Raw genomic sequence first — 16,493 nt, 5'->3', positions numbered from 1 at the left:
TTTAAAGGACTGAATTGTGGTACTAAACTATGCTTCTTACTATGCTTCTTATGCCTTCTCCAGTCATTCTTTTAAATTGCCCTGTTACAAAAGTCAGTGGGATGCTGAACTGTTAATTCACAGATACGTAGCTTTCATGGTCCTTCAGTGATCAGGAGTTTAGCCATACCACAGGAAGTTTGTGATGCATGAGAATGCACTATAATCCCTCAAAATGAGGCAGTAATTTATGTATTTATTTATTGACTTGTCTTGAAATTTTCTTTACAGGACTTCCCCCACTTGGCAGCAGAGTTGATAGCTCAGCATGGCAAAAAACTTTGAGAAGCTATTTGCAAGGATATTTGGTAGATCTGTTGATTGTTGTGGTTATAATACATTTCAAAAAAAAAAAAAAAAGGTAGCGTTAGTTGTGATTTTTAATCCTTTTGAATTAAAGAGAAGAACTTGAAGCTATCAGTTATGAGTGTTCTCATGAGCAGGTGGTTAGATAAAAGGAAAGTTATTTTCAAGCAACTTTGTGGCATTTATTGCACTTTCATTTCCTTTGCCCTGATAGGATCTCTGCAGCAAGCTACCTTGCTCTTAGTCTCATTTATTTTATTGAGCGTATCAGTAGAGCAAGGTGTTGTGTGTTGAAAGATGTGTGGTAGATGTTTTGGAAAATATGCAGTATTTGTATTGGAATACAAAGTATTGTTTATAAACTCAGACACTACGAAGATTGCAATGTTAGATAGTTATATTTCTTGAAAAGTAAAATTCTGAAACTGCCAAATTTATGCAACATTTTTTTTCTCACTTGAAAATAAATTCTGCAATGATAGTAAAAGGTTGTTTAGCCTGACTTGAAAATTGATTACTTCTGATTGCTTTTTTCTATATAGTGAGTGAAGAAGCAGTATAATAGCTACTACTTACTGATTTTTTTTATTTACTTTTTTTTTTTTCCAACAAGAAAAGCATACTTGATGAACATAAGTGCCAGTCCAGGGAATTACTGAAGGATGTGCTGGACTATAGGCACTTTGATACCTTAGCTGTATTTGATCATAAGTTTATTGTAATTTAGGCTTATGCTTAAGTAGTTTCTGAAGAAAAAGAATACAGAGTAACAGTACAAGAAAATTATCTAAGATAACACAGGGTAAGAAAGGACCTTTTGGATCATTTCACCTAGCTGATACCTTAAGTAATGCTGAGATGAATGCATCCTCTTAACATTGTTAAATTGTATCTTAAAATTTCTTAGGTGGCTTACCTAGCTATTCTCAACAGATGGATTTCTTTGGGTTCTACAATCTGAATCAGAGAATATTTTAAATCTAGGACTAAGATCTACAGACAAGACTCCTAACTTGAAAGGTTTATCTTAAAATAGTACTCAGTCTCTTCTGCTGAAGCCACATTGATTTTCTGGTAAAATTGAAAGTTCTGTTGAGATAAAAAAATCATGGTATTAATGGTATGGACTTGTGAAATTACTTCTTTATTTTCCTATAAAATTGTCATTATTTATGCAAGCTGGATTGTCAGCTGAGAAGAAGGTAATCATTAGATTAATGTGGTATCTACATTTATCGTTTCTAGTTGAGGTAAGGAGAAAAAACAAGTTGGCCTTATGAGATACAGGGTAAATACTCTGAGTACAAAAACGAATTGTTTTCCAGCAGGTTTGTGGAATACAATCTTCCAATTCATTTGTTCTGATAGAAGGTATCTGATTCCAAGAACATCATAAATCAATAATAGAACAATATTGCAAAAAAAGCAGGTACATGTTCCTATGTTCATATGCTGTGGTTGTTCTGGTTGTTTTGTTCTACTAAGACATGGATGAACTAAAGGCAGACGGAGCAACAGGAGGCATTAAGGCTGAAAAGGACATACAAGGAGCTGCAATGGACCTTGATTATTTAGTCTAAGCAATAATCTGAAGGGTTAAATAGAAGTAAAGTGGTTGCATTACAGCACTGGAGGCTCAGGTTATGGGTTAAGAAAATATTTCAAAACGTAAAGATAGCTTAGAAAGTACAATATACCTAAAATATATATATATAAATATAAATATATATATAAAAATATATAAATATATACCTAAAATACCTAAAGAAGGTATACAATCTGTCTTTAAGGAAAAGAAAAAAAGAAAACCCAAGCCATTATGTCAGGAGTAGTTAAGGTATAGCTGATTTTTCAGTAGTGCAAGACAGTAATAGCCTTTTGCAAAACCTTTCAGCTAAGTCCACTACTTAATTCAGTACATGATTTGTAATGTTCTGAATGGGAATAAATGCTGCTGAAAAGGTTACTGAATGTCCTTTCTTTCTTTGCTGCCCCAATTCTTCCAGTCCTGTGATGCACAGTCCAGAATTGTTTGGAAGCTACGTAAGTGGAAGTGAAACGAACTAAGCATGTACTAGGGATGGGTGAATATTTTGTCATAGCTTTCTTTCATAGAAAACAAGGTTGAAATACTTAGTTAAAAAAAAAAAAAATCTTTGCAAGAAACAGTATTCTTTAGTTATAAATCAAAATATATAGATGTTGAGGAACTGGCTCATTCTCTAAGTTCAGTTGTCTTGAATGATTATTCTTTTCTTCTGATTAGCCAGTCTCTTTTGAAACAGTTCTGAAGTATCTTTAGGTTTAAATGAGCATGAGCACATAGAGTTTAGTGGCACAAATGTTGAAAGTTTGCTTGTGTCAGACAGTGAAAGGGCAAGTGCAAAAATAAGAAACCCATGAGATCCCATCAATACACAATCTGTTTTGTGTATGTGACTGAATTGTAATGCATTTCCACCCAAACCATAAATTATATTTTTAATTCTCAAGTTATCGTTAGTTTACCATCAGTCTAGCATTAGCTTAGTGTAAGGTCTGGAATATAAGAGAAGAGTAAGTGCTAAAAATCCTTTGTAGAGACTTCTAGAGAAATGGAAGAGCCTCTGGTCTATCATTTTAATTGTAAGCCTCATGCATACAAACAAACTTTAGGAGTGTACAAATTTCAAATCGTTTCATAAAAGTAAATATTTGTCAACAAAGATGACCTCTATTGCAAATAGCACGTTTGTTTATTGTCCTCCAATGTCAGCGTGCTAGGCAATCTGTAGCTTTTCATTGCTCTTTCTGAAGTCAAGCAACCACTTAGTTGAGAGAAAAAAAGGGGAAAAAAAAAAAAAGGATAATATGTGATTACATTTTCAGTATGACTAAATTAGCTTCTTCAGGATATGGTGTTGAAATTACAACCAAGCCTCAAAGGCATGGAAGGAGGCTGAATAACTGTGCAATTTATGTAGACTAAATAAACACATGCATACACACACATCCAATAATTTATTATTAGTCTAATTAAACCATTAGCAGTCTTGTCAAAATAGCATTAGTCCAGCTAGAGTAATACCCAAAACATGCAATTATTAAAGCTTGTTCACAGTAATACAATTAAAACTGACACCTACTTCTGCTATCCAGTCCTTATGCTGGTGTTTGGTTCACCCTTCCTGTGTATAGTAATGAGTCATTCTCATTCTTCAGCAGAAGCAGTATGGTGTTGGTGGTGGGGGTTTCTTCCACCTTGCTCTTGGGTCCATCTTCTATTTCTACATTTGCTGACATAATTCAATTGCTTCATTATTTTTGTTTTTATTTTTTTCTATAGTGCTCAATAAACTATGTGTTTTAACCAAGTGATGAACTACTCAGCTCACTGGGATTGGTACAGTTTAAATATGTTTTCCAGGTTGGAAGTTAGTTTAAAATGATTTATAGTATATATATTACTTGAACAACTTCATATGTAGAAAGGAAGAGGGAAAAGATGACAAGTAGAGGAAATAATGCTTCTGGATTTACCGCATCTCAGTGTTTACCTCTGGAAGACAGACCTTCTTCATCTGTTTTATGTTCCCAGTCCATTTGCCTACCTTTAACTAGTTTCTGGTGTTCTGTAACCAACTCTACATAGACCTGAAACCTTTCTAGCTCTTACTTGCTAATTTTGCCAGTGATTACAGTGGGAAAAACAAACAACCAAACAAAAATGCCATTTCCTGACCCTATTTTATGCTTCTATTCTATCTACATGATGTATGGAATTTTAAGGAGTGCACAGCGTTTTCCGACTTGTTAAAGATTGATGCTTTGATTTTGAATTGGGATGGAAATGTCTTTATGTTAGTCTGACTACAGATTAGCTCAATCATAGAATTTTCATTTTGGTGACAGCGCTGTGCTGGCTACCAGAGTCATTGAGAAAATTGTTTCATTTCACTGCTGTCTTCATGGGTTTGCAGCAGTGTGTGGGAACACCACAAAACACCAGACCGTTCGTGTTACTTTTCACTTCAGCTGTATTACTTCACTTCAGCTGCAAGTGAAGATAAAAGGGTTAGGAGTTTCAAAGCCAAAAGAGCTGCAAAATGAGATGACATTCCATGTCAGCCTTAGATGATTAAAAGGTTTTGGGTGATTTGTGGCTTTTTAATACTTTGCCTATTTTGGAAAATAGTTTAGATGGCATATAAATCTTGGTAGACTCATTCTGGCACACTGATGTAACAAAACATTAAAGAAAATCATAAAACAGAGAATATGCTTCCAAAAAAAGAAAAGAATGTTTCATGTCCAAAAGTTTTAGCGATGTTGGCTTTCTGCTTTGCTTTTTGTTTGTTTGTCTTTTATACTGATTGGTCTAGACTTCACATCCTTCTCACCACATAGTTTCTATCAAAACTATTAGATTCTACTTGATTTTCAACAGGCCTGAAAATCTTAAATACTTGAAATGTTGGATGCATAGAGGGAGAAAAATGGCATCGTTAGATCCTATGTTTCAGAACATACAGTTCATAATGTATTGTTAAAAAAAAGTGTAGGAAGATTGTACCTTAATCTGGAATACACTGTGAGGACAGATCGTGTGGATTTCTGTCTTTTTCATATGATATCGAAGGACATATTAATGTACAAAAGAAAAGTGACATAGCTATCCAGGCCAGAGAACAAAATCAACTTTTGAGCAAGTGAGATGCATTTGATCCTATTAGCTGGTCTAGAGAGATATGTTTTCTATTCATATAAGCACATATAGACTTTTATTTTCATTTCAAGTTTACTTTCATAACTGAAGAATCCAGGCTGTGCTTTACATGTTTAAAAATCATAAGGGCACCATCTATTCAGGATATTCTATTTCTACTTAGGTTGCATAGTAGTCTGACTTTTATTCCTTTTTAACAGCTTTTCCAGTTAAAATCTCATTGTCAGTACTGCCTTCCCACAGATTGTATAGGTTTTTTTCCTCAGTCAATATGTATCCCTCAAACATTGTTGCACTGTACTATAGTAATTTCTTCCTCAACTCTTCCCAGATGATATCTACTCCTGGCTGTCATGTACACAGTCTTGGTTATTATTTTCAGCAGATGGATGAAGACAGATATTTCCATCAATCCAGGTTTTTGCCATTCCAGTGTTTTTTCCTGGATATTTTGCTATCAGTTTACAGTTACTGACATTCACAGTTACCTTTCCTTGCAAGCCAGGAAAATCCCCTCTGTTTTCACTGCTGATGCCTCCACCCTTTTTCTGTTTGTTTGGTTTTTTGTTTGTTTATTTGTTACAGGAATATAGCTGACTATATTTTTCCTTTATACATCCATGCACATGCCCAAACACCAAATTTACTCCAGCTGGAATTGTGCTCCAGCTCTGTTTATGGAATACAGCCTTTTGTGTGTGAACACAATACAAATTATTTTGTTTTTCTTCCTCCTAATCTTTCATGTTTCTCTTCCGTTTTATCCACAACGTGTCTGCTAGTGTCTTTATCTTCTCAGTTATCCCCATCATGCTGTCTGCCCCTCCACATTATCTGTTTTTTGCACCATCACAGCAAATCCAGTTTTCTTTTTCCCTCTTTCAGTATCTCACTGTTTACAATGTTTCAGCCACCTTTCTTATAATCTCATCCTCTTTTTTTTCTTTTTCCCATTTGCATAACACATTCATACACTTAATGTTTCATCCATGCTATTTCATAGCACTGCAACCATAACATCTAGATTCCTTCTCAAATTTAGTCTCCTCTATGATGCCTGCAAGCATTGAACATGTATTAATTTGTTAGGACTTTGGGTTTAAGTACTTTGTTTAAATACTATACCTTTTTTTACCCTTTCTCCATGTTTTGTGCAGTGCTTCCCTCTTCAGACTGTGAGCTTTTGGAGACAGAATCTGGATTTAAAAGATCTCTACATTATAAGAGTCCTTTTGTGCCTACTGACTATCCGTTTCATTTGAGATGCATGATAAATTACTACTGGAGGGTCTATCAGAACTCTGTTCTTGACTCAATGAGAGTTTTAATTCCTGAACTGCAGTATCACACTCTCCTACTTGTTCTCTCCAGGCGAGGAATATTGAATTCTCTGATCTTTAGTAGTAGTATTTTGTGGCTGGCAGTTACAGACGTTCTACATAACCAGATGTAGTAACATATTGAATTTGAATTTTCAGTTATAAAATGTGTTTATATCTGAATCAATAAATCGGTATCTATTTCATTTTGAGTATATATTCGCTTCCAAACATGTAACATGACTGTTGTCTTTTCTCAGGTTACTTTATCCTATTACTATTTTGTATGCTATTCCTATAGCACATATAAAAAATGGGATTGTTGAAATTTGGAATTAATGGGCATTAGTGCGGATTGTGCATGGAAAAGCAATGTATGATATCTTTACCTTACTTTCTTCTCAAAAAAAGCCACCACCGTTTCATATCCCACTCTGTTATAAAAACTCAGGTATTTGTAAGCTTTCTATATAAAATCATTTTTATAGAGATCTCTTATTTTATTTTATTTTTTTAAGCCAAAAAAGCATCTTTTTTTTTTTAACTATCATTTCTTTAAGGAGCATTATTTGATAATTCAGTTGTCATAGTTTGATACAATAGCGTTTTTGCCAACAAAAGTAAAGCAGTTCTTGGCTTAACGTAATCAATTATAAGCTTTGCTAAAGATTATATGGACTCTTGGAGCTAAATTTCTGCTAAATTTAAATTTTTCTGCTAAACATTTGCTAAATTTCTCTTGGTACCACAACAGTTTAACAAGTACATTCTGTAGCCTTAGCAGTAGCTTTTGTTATTCCATATTTTGTTTACTTTGGAAAGTTGTATTTATTTTATTACTCTGCTAGTTTCTGGCTGTGTAGTCAGACATCTAGGCTCATGCTTTCGTAACTGACATGTGAAGGCATGATTTCTGAACGTATGTTCTTTACATATTTATCATAGCTTGCAAAATAGTCTCACACTCTGTCCTCATTGTGTTTGGGAAATTATATCAGCTGAATTGCATTGTGTAAAATGCAAATTATTTCTTCTCTTAAAGTACTAACATTATCAGAGTTCTACTTCAGATACTGTGGTATCTGTCAAAACCTGTCATGTTGGCATCATTATTTGCTTTAGACAGGGAATAGCTATAGTGGCTACAGTACCCTTGAAAAGTATAAATGTGTTTAATTCAGTGCCCTCTTACAGCTTCAGCTATAGCAGCTGGGGACACTGCCATCCGTCTGCGTAGGACCACCCAGCAGGTGGAGGTTACTAGTTTCACAATTCAGCCAGCAGCGCAGAAATGCAAGTTCTCACTGTTCTGCTGCAATAGAGCTAGTAATTTCTTCTAAGCATTTAATCAGCAATTAGGTTACTTTTGCTAATTTTGCATTTAAGTAGATCAAGTTAAATTCCACTGGCTGCACACCTTCTGTCAGGAATATAGCAATAGACCTCTAGGGATAATAAGTTTTGAATCTCTCAGTGTGCAAAGTGATCCTGTCCCTAAGTACCAAGCAAGTTTCATTGCTTGTCCAGTAAGAATATGCTATTCTTATATGTATATATTTTAGTAAGCATTGGATCATTTAGTTGCCTTGTTTCATCCAGCCTTTTGCAGTAGCCCTTTTTTAATTTCCATCTAGATCAAAACAAACAGCATTTTGAAGTTCTTTTCACCAGCAACACACTTTTAGTAAACATGAGCAGCTACTAATAAAAAGAACCCTTTTTCTTTCTTCCTACAGGATATTTTCCTGTGTACGTTTTTTCAAAGTATAGCAACAACATAGTGTTTTTCTAATACTACACTACATATAATCAATTGCTTTAGACAATATTACATTCAGTCTTAAAAATAATCAATTGCTTCGCTTAGAAGATGTAATTCAAAATCTAGCTTAACCTCCACAATAAAGGTCACTTATGATCTACTTTTGTACCCTTGCATTAGGTCCAGCCAAGGAATAATGTGTGCAGTTCACCACCAGGGTGCACAGTTAAATACCACAGTTCTAGGTGAAGCTTTGCCAGTAAGTCATTTTGTCTTGCTCCTGTCAAAATGAACAGGAGGGCTGGGGACAGTGGAAACTTTAGCAGAAACTGACTTCACGTAAACTTTTTCATAGGCCCATTGAAATTCCATTCCTAGACACAGGATGGTAGTGTTTCAGAAAAGCAAAAGAAATACATTGTAGAGAGAGAGTTCAGAGTATTTTTGTACGGCACATCTTCAGAGGTCCAAAAACATAATAATAAAAGGGTAATCTTATATTGGACTAGACTTCTGTGTATAATTGTATCTGTCTCCATTTTACTAAAAACTGGTTGCCTGGACTCTCTAGGTGTCTTCAGTCATACTTGAGTTTGCCAGCATCAGAACCTTTGCTATGCTTTGGCTATTAATCATGAAAAAAGCATTTATTTTCATGAAAAATGTGCTTCGGAGTCATTGTTTGATGATAAAATAAAACTTAGACCTTTCATTATTGTTTTTTCCATTTTTGTAAATCTGGCAGTCCTTCCTGTTATCATATGGCTGTACAAGTTTACTCTTCTGTATTTTGTGGGAGTTACCTTTCACTTCACCATTTGTATTCTGGCACTCATTACTTTATATTAGGTCAGATACTGTATTCCTTTTACCTTGTTCTGGATAAGGTTATTTCATAAAGTGAAATGTATATATATTATTGATTGTAGGATGGAATGGGAAATTTGAGAGTCACTAAAAAAGGAATACGACTTGAAGGAATATCTGAATTTCTACTTCCACTATACGTGAAAGAAATCAATTCCCGAAAGGTAGGTGTTTTTTTTTCTTTTTTCCCCCCTTAATTTACAACTAATATAAATGAGTCTCTTCAGCCACAAACTACAAAGTTTCATTCTTACACCTCCTAAATTAGTGATCAGTAGATGTTTGCTTTGAGAATACCTTAACAGTGAAAACTTCCTTCACGTCAAAACCATTGTTTCCCCTGCAACCTTGCCTTCCTGAATAAAAGAAATGCCTTATCCTTAAGAAATGAGACTTAAAGCCTGTATATGTTATACTTGAAATGACCATGGCATTGTGAATGGAGCATTTGACTCTTCATCTGATGTGAAGTCGAGAAATACAAGATTGTTTGTGTGCACAAAATATAGTGAAATAATGAAGGATTAGCTAGGGTGATTTTCCCTCCTTCCCCAGTTAAGTACAAGCAATCTTGTTAAGCTGTATAACATCTCTATCATATAATTTTTCAAAGCAAACCATTTTTAATATTGTTTAAATGCAATTGTTTTATCATTTAGAACCAGGGTATTACAGAGGAAAAAAGAGAATCAAAATATTATGCATTCAGAAATTCAGTGTAGTTCATTTTGACTGAGTAGTTTGGACTCATTTGTGCTGTATATATAACATCTCCAATGCAGTAAAAGTAAGTTTGAAATAATCAAAATCTCTTAAGTTCTTTTTACCATACAAATGTTAAGCTATGATCAGAGAGGAATGTTACAATGGTTTTCAGTCAACCAGGTACAAAGAACTTTAATATGCATAGAGCAAAAGTTGACAAGAATGAAAACATATTTACCCTAAGTGCCTTTATGGAAAATTCTTCCTTTAGAATTTGTTGATATCTATCTTCTATGTGTATAAGAAATGTCTCAAGTACATTCATAAATGAGATCATGACAGTTTCCCATCTCTCTTAATTAGTTCATTCTCATGTTAATAGATGTGTGAGATGAATGGCAAGTCTCTTGGTCCTTTTTTTTTCTGTAAAACTACTATCTTTCAATATTTAACAGAGAAGCAATATTGTTCTAGGTAATGAAAAAATCTTTAATATTTAATTAGTGTATTCCCCAATGATTTTGAATTTTGATCACTTTTTAAACATACGTTCTTTGACTTTTCAACTCACCACACATCCAATCTGTTGCAAAACCTTGTGTATAATGTTTATTTTACAATAGTAGCTAAAAATATTCATTACTAGCTAAGGTAAATCTATATTTAAAAAAAAAAAAGTCAATAAATTTATTTCTAAATAGATGCAAATATCATACCTTTGATATTGACTAGAATGCTGCAAAAACAAATCTACTATTACCAAAACCCAACAATCAACAAAACAGTCAATGCATAAATGCATAAATGACTTTTTTAAGTAGCAAACACTTCTGCCAGGTCAATCAATAAGACCAGATTCTGCCTTCTGAAATAGGAAAGGCATCTACAAAGGGGAACTTTAGCCATATTATTTTTTCATAAACCACTTTGCCATGAAAAGGCACTAGTACCTCTAAAGTAATTTATATAATCTTCTAATATTTCCTTTATAGTTTTGAAGTTATAGAATTCTTTAAATCAACTAGAATATTTTGTGTTTTATCTATTTCTAAATAAATAAAATACTTTAAGGTTGCTGTTAGAGCTTTGTATCAAGTACAACAGATCCTTTTAAAAGCAGGCCTAAAGCATGAGCTTGTTTAATACGAATATTCCAATCTGTAGACTTTGTGAAATCTTTGTAAAATTCCCAGGCTGTATAACCTGTATCCGCACCCTTCAGGGAAGCATACCTTTTTCCTAGAGATTGCAGAACATTATTCATGGTTTGTGCTTTTTTCCTAGTTCCTTTCTACAAGTGGATGGTGTCTATTATTGTTCCATGTCCAGTACGTGAGAGTTATGATTTGGGATGTTTGCTTGCACAGGGCTTCATATTGTGGAACATTGGTTCTTAAGAAATAAAGGTGAAAATTTCTGTTTCACACAGATTCAAGTAGGGTCCTAACTTCACTCAGAACTGCTAAAAAAAAAAAATAAGAAAAATGCATGCAAATGTAAGTACTATAAAGGAGCAGAACCCAAGGTGTAACAGTAACCTAACACAAGGTCACTTTAGTCCTGTGAGGCTCATGAAAACAGATTTTAAGTGCCCTCAAACCAACAGAGTAGATCATTAGCTAGACAAAATATTTTAACTAAAACATTTTTGGTTTTGCAGATCTACTGATACCTATCTATTAACATTAAAGCATTCATTATCTAGCTAAAAAAGTAGTATGTATGTGGACTTGGCTCTCATCTCGCAGCACTCCCAGATGCATATCCCAGCCCTTTGCAAGCTTGTTCAGTAATTATTGTGCTAACGTTTCATTAACTTGTGGTGTATGTTAATGTGAATGGCACGAGGGAATGATGAAAACAACCCTGGAGCTCTGTTAAGCTTTAAGGCAGAGGTTTGCAGCATCTCTGCATGGAGTGTCTCCAGGTATATGGCATCTGCATGTGACATTAGCTCTTTTGTCACTTACAGAATTGAACTTGGTGCTGTAGAAATCTAAGTGTGAGCCACGTTTCTGAGCTCTCATTATAGTCAGTAGAGAGCTGGTCAATACAGACAGTGGGCTCTGAAGAAAGCACCAGCTGTTAGTACTTGATTTGGGTGTGGTACGAGGGTGGGGAGTGCTTCCTCTCTTCCCCCTCTTTCCGTAGAAGTACTAATGATTGAAGTTTGATGCATACAGGAATTAAAATGTACCATGCAATCCAAAACACATTTAAAACTCTATATTTGCTGTCTTTTACATGCATGTTTTATTTATTTTCTGAAAGGAGAATTTGCTCTTTAAGTAGATTTACTTATTCCCCTTTAAAAGAGTGGAGACAATGGACTGACATCACTCGATTAAATCCTGAGACAAGCTGTAGTGTGTTTAATAAGGTTTTTGTGGAACAGGTGTATTTCCTCTGCATCAGCAGCATGGTTTGTCGAACGCCCCACCCGGGAGCTTTGTGTAGGGCTGTCGGCCCTGCAGGTCAGGGCTTTACCGCTTTCCCACCACACAGTACATAGCAGAGCTAGGTGGGAAGACCAGTGATGTTATCAGCAGGATGCAGCAGAAGATGCGCTATGTTGTGACTAAGAGGTATGAGCAGAGTTTTTGTGCTTATACAGGAGCTGATAATTTTTTAGTTAGCTAGATTTGGAGTTGATAAAACATGTTTACTGATAGCACAGGGTTCACTTCTGATTCTGATAGTGAACTACTTCTGATAAGAGACCTGGAGCAGTCTGTTGGGTAGCTAGGCTGAACTGAGCTCTTGGTTGCCACAGTTTCGATATTAAGGGTGACTAGGTATAATACCGTAAAGCTCGCATGTGCCTACACATGTTGAAATCAGTGCTTTTGTCTGCGGTATGCCTGGATCCTGAAATAGGATTGTTTATGCAAGGTTGAATGCAAACCTGAAAGTCCTCTTTAACAAAAGAGCTGTATTGAACTTTGTATATAGGTCGCCTTTTGTCTCGTGAATGTTTCATTGTGTTCTGGTTTAACCTTGTCAGGCAGCTGAACTCCACCACAACCACTCTCTCACTCCCACTCCTCAAAGGGAAAGAAAGGGAGAGAAAATATGATGAAAAGGTCTCAAGGGTTGAGATTAGGACAGGGAGGTCACTCAACAGTTATCATGGGCAAAACAGACTCAGCATAGGGAGAATAATATAATTTACTGCTTCTCACTGGCAGACTAGAACGCTGAGAAACTAAAAGCAAATTAAAACATGTTCCCCCATATACCTTCTTCTACCTCTTCCTCGCAAGCGGCACAGGCGAATAGGGGCTGCGGTCAGTCCCTGAGGCTTTGTCTCTGCCACTCCTTCACGATCACTCTGCCCCTGCTCCACATGGGGTCCCTCCCACCTTGGGGTCTGCAGGGCTGGTTCTCACTCCTCTCTTCCAGCTGCTGTTCTGCAGCATTTTTTTTTTTTTCCTTTCTGAAATCTGCTCTCCTGGAGGCCCAACCAGCATCGGTCACTGGCTCGGCTCTAGCCAGCAGCGAGTCCCTTTGGAGCTGGCTGGAGCTGGCTCTGATCTGACATGGGGCAGCTGCTGGGATCTGCTCACAGAGGCCACCCCTGCAGCCCCCTGCTTCCAAACCCCTGCCAGGTAAACTCAATGCACATTGAAATCCTGAATATTAAAGATAAATCCTAAAATAGTTGGAGTTAAGTCAACCAGAAAACAGATATGTATGAATTCTTAAAAATAAATAAATAAATCAAAACTTCTAATTTATAATATTTCTAACTTTATGATTTATCTCCCACCTTTATACAACTTTTGATAGAGAAGTAGTAATGACAACTTCATGTCTGTGGTTAACTGAATATACATTCAGGTTTTGGCTGTAGAATTTATACAGATTAGAAGACTGCTCAGAGCATGCTGTTTCCCTAACCTTGGTCATTTTGGTTAGCCATTTCTGCTACATTTTACCACTGTGCTTTCTATGGACACCAAGAGTGTGTTTGTGTGTGTGTCGGGTCATGAAAAAGAAAGACTGAAATATTCTACACAAAATTTCATGTTTTCACATGAATCTGTAGCTTCAAAAAATTACTTAACTGCATGTCAGAACCTGAGTTGTTAAGGGCTCATTTGATCCTGAGATGACTTCTTTATAACCCTGGAACAAGAGTACACATACTCTGTTGTTGAATTTTACTGGTTCTAGACTTCTGGTCAAATTACCAGGCTGAAAGCAGACATTAAGGCAGTGTTGTATTTTCCATTTTTATGTCTCTTGCATTGGTCTGGTGCAAAGAAACAATGCAAACTAAGTTCTAAGATAATTAATTAGATGTATGATGTCAAATAACACACAATGCAATAACCTGAATTACTACAATATTTCTGTTCTTCGGTATTGAATTTCTTTATCATCCTGCTAATGGATCCATGCTGCTGCATTTGTGAACGGAAGCAACAAAAGCAATTCATGGTGCACTCTTCAGAATGCATTCTTGGCTTCACTGATCTTTTTCATTCACACATACGGTACTTAAATGTTGAAGAAAATCAAATTTTCTCTTTGTTAAATAGTCTCCCTTACAAATAAGGCAAGTAATTTATTGCCCATCAAACTAGGGGCGTACTAGTGGAGTACTGTTTGGTGTTTGTTTTTTTTTTTTTTCAATACAAATTAACAAGGTTAAAAGTTGTTTCCTGAGTTTGTTTTCAACATATACCCCTAGAGAAAACAATTTAATGATTTAGTTAAAAGTCATTAGAAAAAATCTATTAAATGAGAAACATGGAATGAATATAAACTAACCAAACACACAAAACTCTGAGAACTCCCTGTATGTCTTATATTTTTAAATATTTGATTTTCTCGTAACTAAGAAAAACAAATGTTTCAACAGATATGTTGAAATTTTAGGGAGACTTCAAAGCAAAACTTTAAGGTATTAATTCTCTAGATTTTCACTCATGAATCTGAAGATCCCTATAAATATTTAGATTTTTTAATTTATTTTTTTTTAAACCTGAAGCAATCTTAACAAAAGCTATTTTAACATATCTTCATATTTTTTCCACTCTCCCTCAGTGCATAACCATCAACATTGAACTAACATTTTTGACTTTCAGCCAGCACAGAACACATACTTTAGTTTGTTTTGGGGCCTTAGATGCTTTTGCAAGAACCCTGAATTCTCTTTCTGATGTGAGAGTTAATTTCGGGTCTTTGGGCTGACTTCCTAATGGCCTCTCTTGTCCACTGAATGATGATTTTGTAACTCACATAGTGATGATGAGTACTGTAGTCACAGTAAAAGTTCACCTTCCATATTTTGTCCAGACCTTTTATTTGACTTGAAATATTTTAACACTTATTTTCTAAGTTTTTCTTTGCTTTAGGATACCCTGAAGGCAGTTCTTTCTGGCTGTACAGAAATGCTGAATCTGTTTCAGGTTAGTTTAAGAGCAAAATACTTGGTTATCAAAGGAAACCTTTCTCCTTTCAGCAGCTGGTTTTAGGCTCTCACTAATAGCTAAGTTGTTGACCTGTAGAAACCATGAAGTTTCTTCCAGAGTATCCGTATGCATCTTAAATGGGTATATGTCCTGAACTGTCTTAACAGGCTATAGCTGGATTTATACATACAGAAACAGTCAAATATTTCTGATGACTGTGACTAATGAGGTGATGGCTTTATTTCAAAATGCCATATCCTAGATGAATATTTAGCAAGATATTCAGCATTTGTAAAACTTAGCTGAAACTCCATCCAGTGTGTGTCGAAGTTGAATATCAGCAAAACGATTATGAACAGGCGATCAATGTAGTTTGTAGACTAAGTACTGCTTTCCAAAAGCGTAACACATACATGACTTTATTCTTAAAAGTTACACAGTTGTTAGCTTCTTTCTCATTCTTTTTTTATCTATGTAATTACACTAGTCATGAGTTAATATGTCTGAGTTACTGAACTTGACTGTGCTAATAGCTCAATTAGAAATACATTTTTAACTTAATTTTTTTGGCTTCACTGCAGTTGGGTTCATAGAAATCCCAAGTAAAGTGATATTTTAATAATTTTGGGGGGTATTAGAAATGCTAGAAGCCTTCTGTTCTCCAGGCTGAACAACCCTGTCTCCCTCAGCCTGTCTTCATAGGAAAGGTGCTCCAGCATTCTTTTTCTTTCCAGATTGTACAAGCCTAGACTGAAGGGAGCTCCAGATACTTTCTCACAAAAATCATGTAGAGGAGAATAATCACTTCCCTCTACCTGCTGGCTATGCTGTGTCTAATGTAGCTCAAAATGCCATTAATCTTCATTGCCACAGGTGTTCCACTAATGGTTTGTATTTAATTTGTTCACCAGCACTCCCACCCCACCTTCTCTTCAAGATCCTTTGCTATAAAGCTGCTTTGGTCCTCAGCCTGTATACGTACATAAGTTATTCTATCCCCGGTACAGGACTTCGCTTTTGACTCTGAGCTTCTCTCCAATGTGGTTACAAAGAAGCATTTTAGGAGATCGCATCAAAAGCCTTGCTGAAGCTGAGGAAAGACAATGGTCTATTGAGCCAGTCATCTTGTTACACATTTGTTTTTTCCCAAACACCTTGTTTTCCTTTGCTTTGTAGTGATTTTCAGGGGATCTTCTCCATAGTCTTTCCCTTAACTGAGGTGAGGCTGTCTGGGCTATAGTTACCCAAGTCACCCATCTTGTTCTTCCTGAATAGGAGTCTGATGTTTCTGGTTTTGCAGTCATCAGAATTATCTGCAAAACTTCAAAGATAATAGCATGTTAAACATTGCATATCTCATGGTGCTTGTC

At 35.5% G+C, this 16,493-nt stretch overlaps 1 protein-coding gene across 3 annotated transcripts in view; it reads left to right on the top strand.

The window, feature by feature from the left end:
- SGCZ (sarcoglycan zeta) overlaps positions 1-16,493 on the top strand; it is a 481,028-nt gene that overhangs the window by 325,160 nt on the left and 139,375 nt on the right. For 2 of the 3 annotated variants that reach the window (XM_080590433.1, XM_080590432.1), the window contains exons 4-5: positions 9,061-9,162; positions 15,067-15,120. In XM_080590433.1, coding sequence (XP_080446559.1) covers positions 9,061-9,162; positions 15,067-15,120 — 156 coding nt within the window. The remainder of the gene's footprint in view (positions 1-9,060; positions 9,163-15,066; positions 15,121-16,493) is intronic. The other variant, XM_080590434.1, reaches the window with a different exon arrangement.

Source organism: Anser brachyrhynchus, assembly GCF_964034855.1.
Source record: "Anser brachyrhynchus genome assembly, chromosome: 4".
NCBI lineage: Eukaryota > Metazoa > Chordata > Aves > Anseriformes > Anatidae > Anser > Anser brachyrhynchus.
Note: the sequence above shows the minus strand (reverse complement) of the source record. Positions and strands in the feature narration are given on the sequence as shown.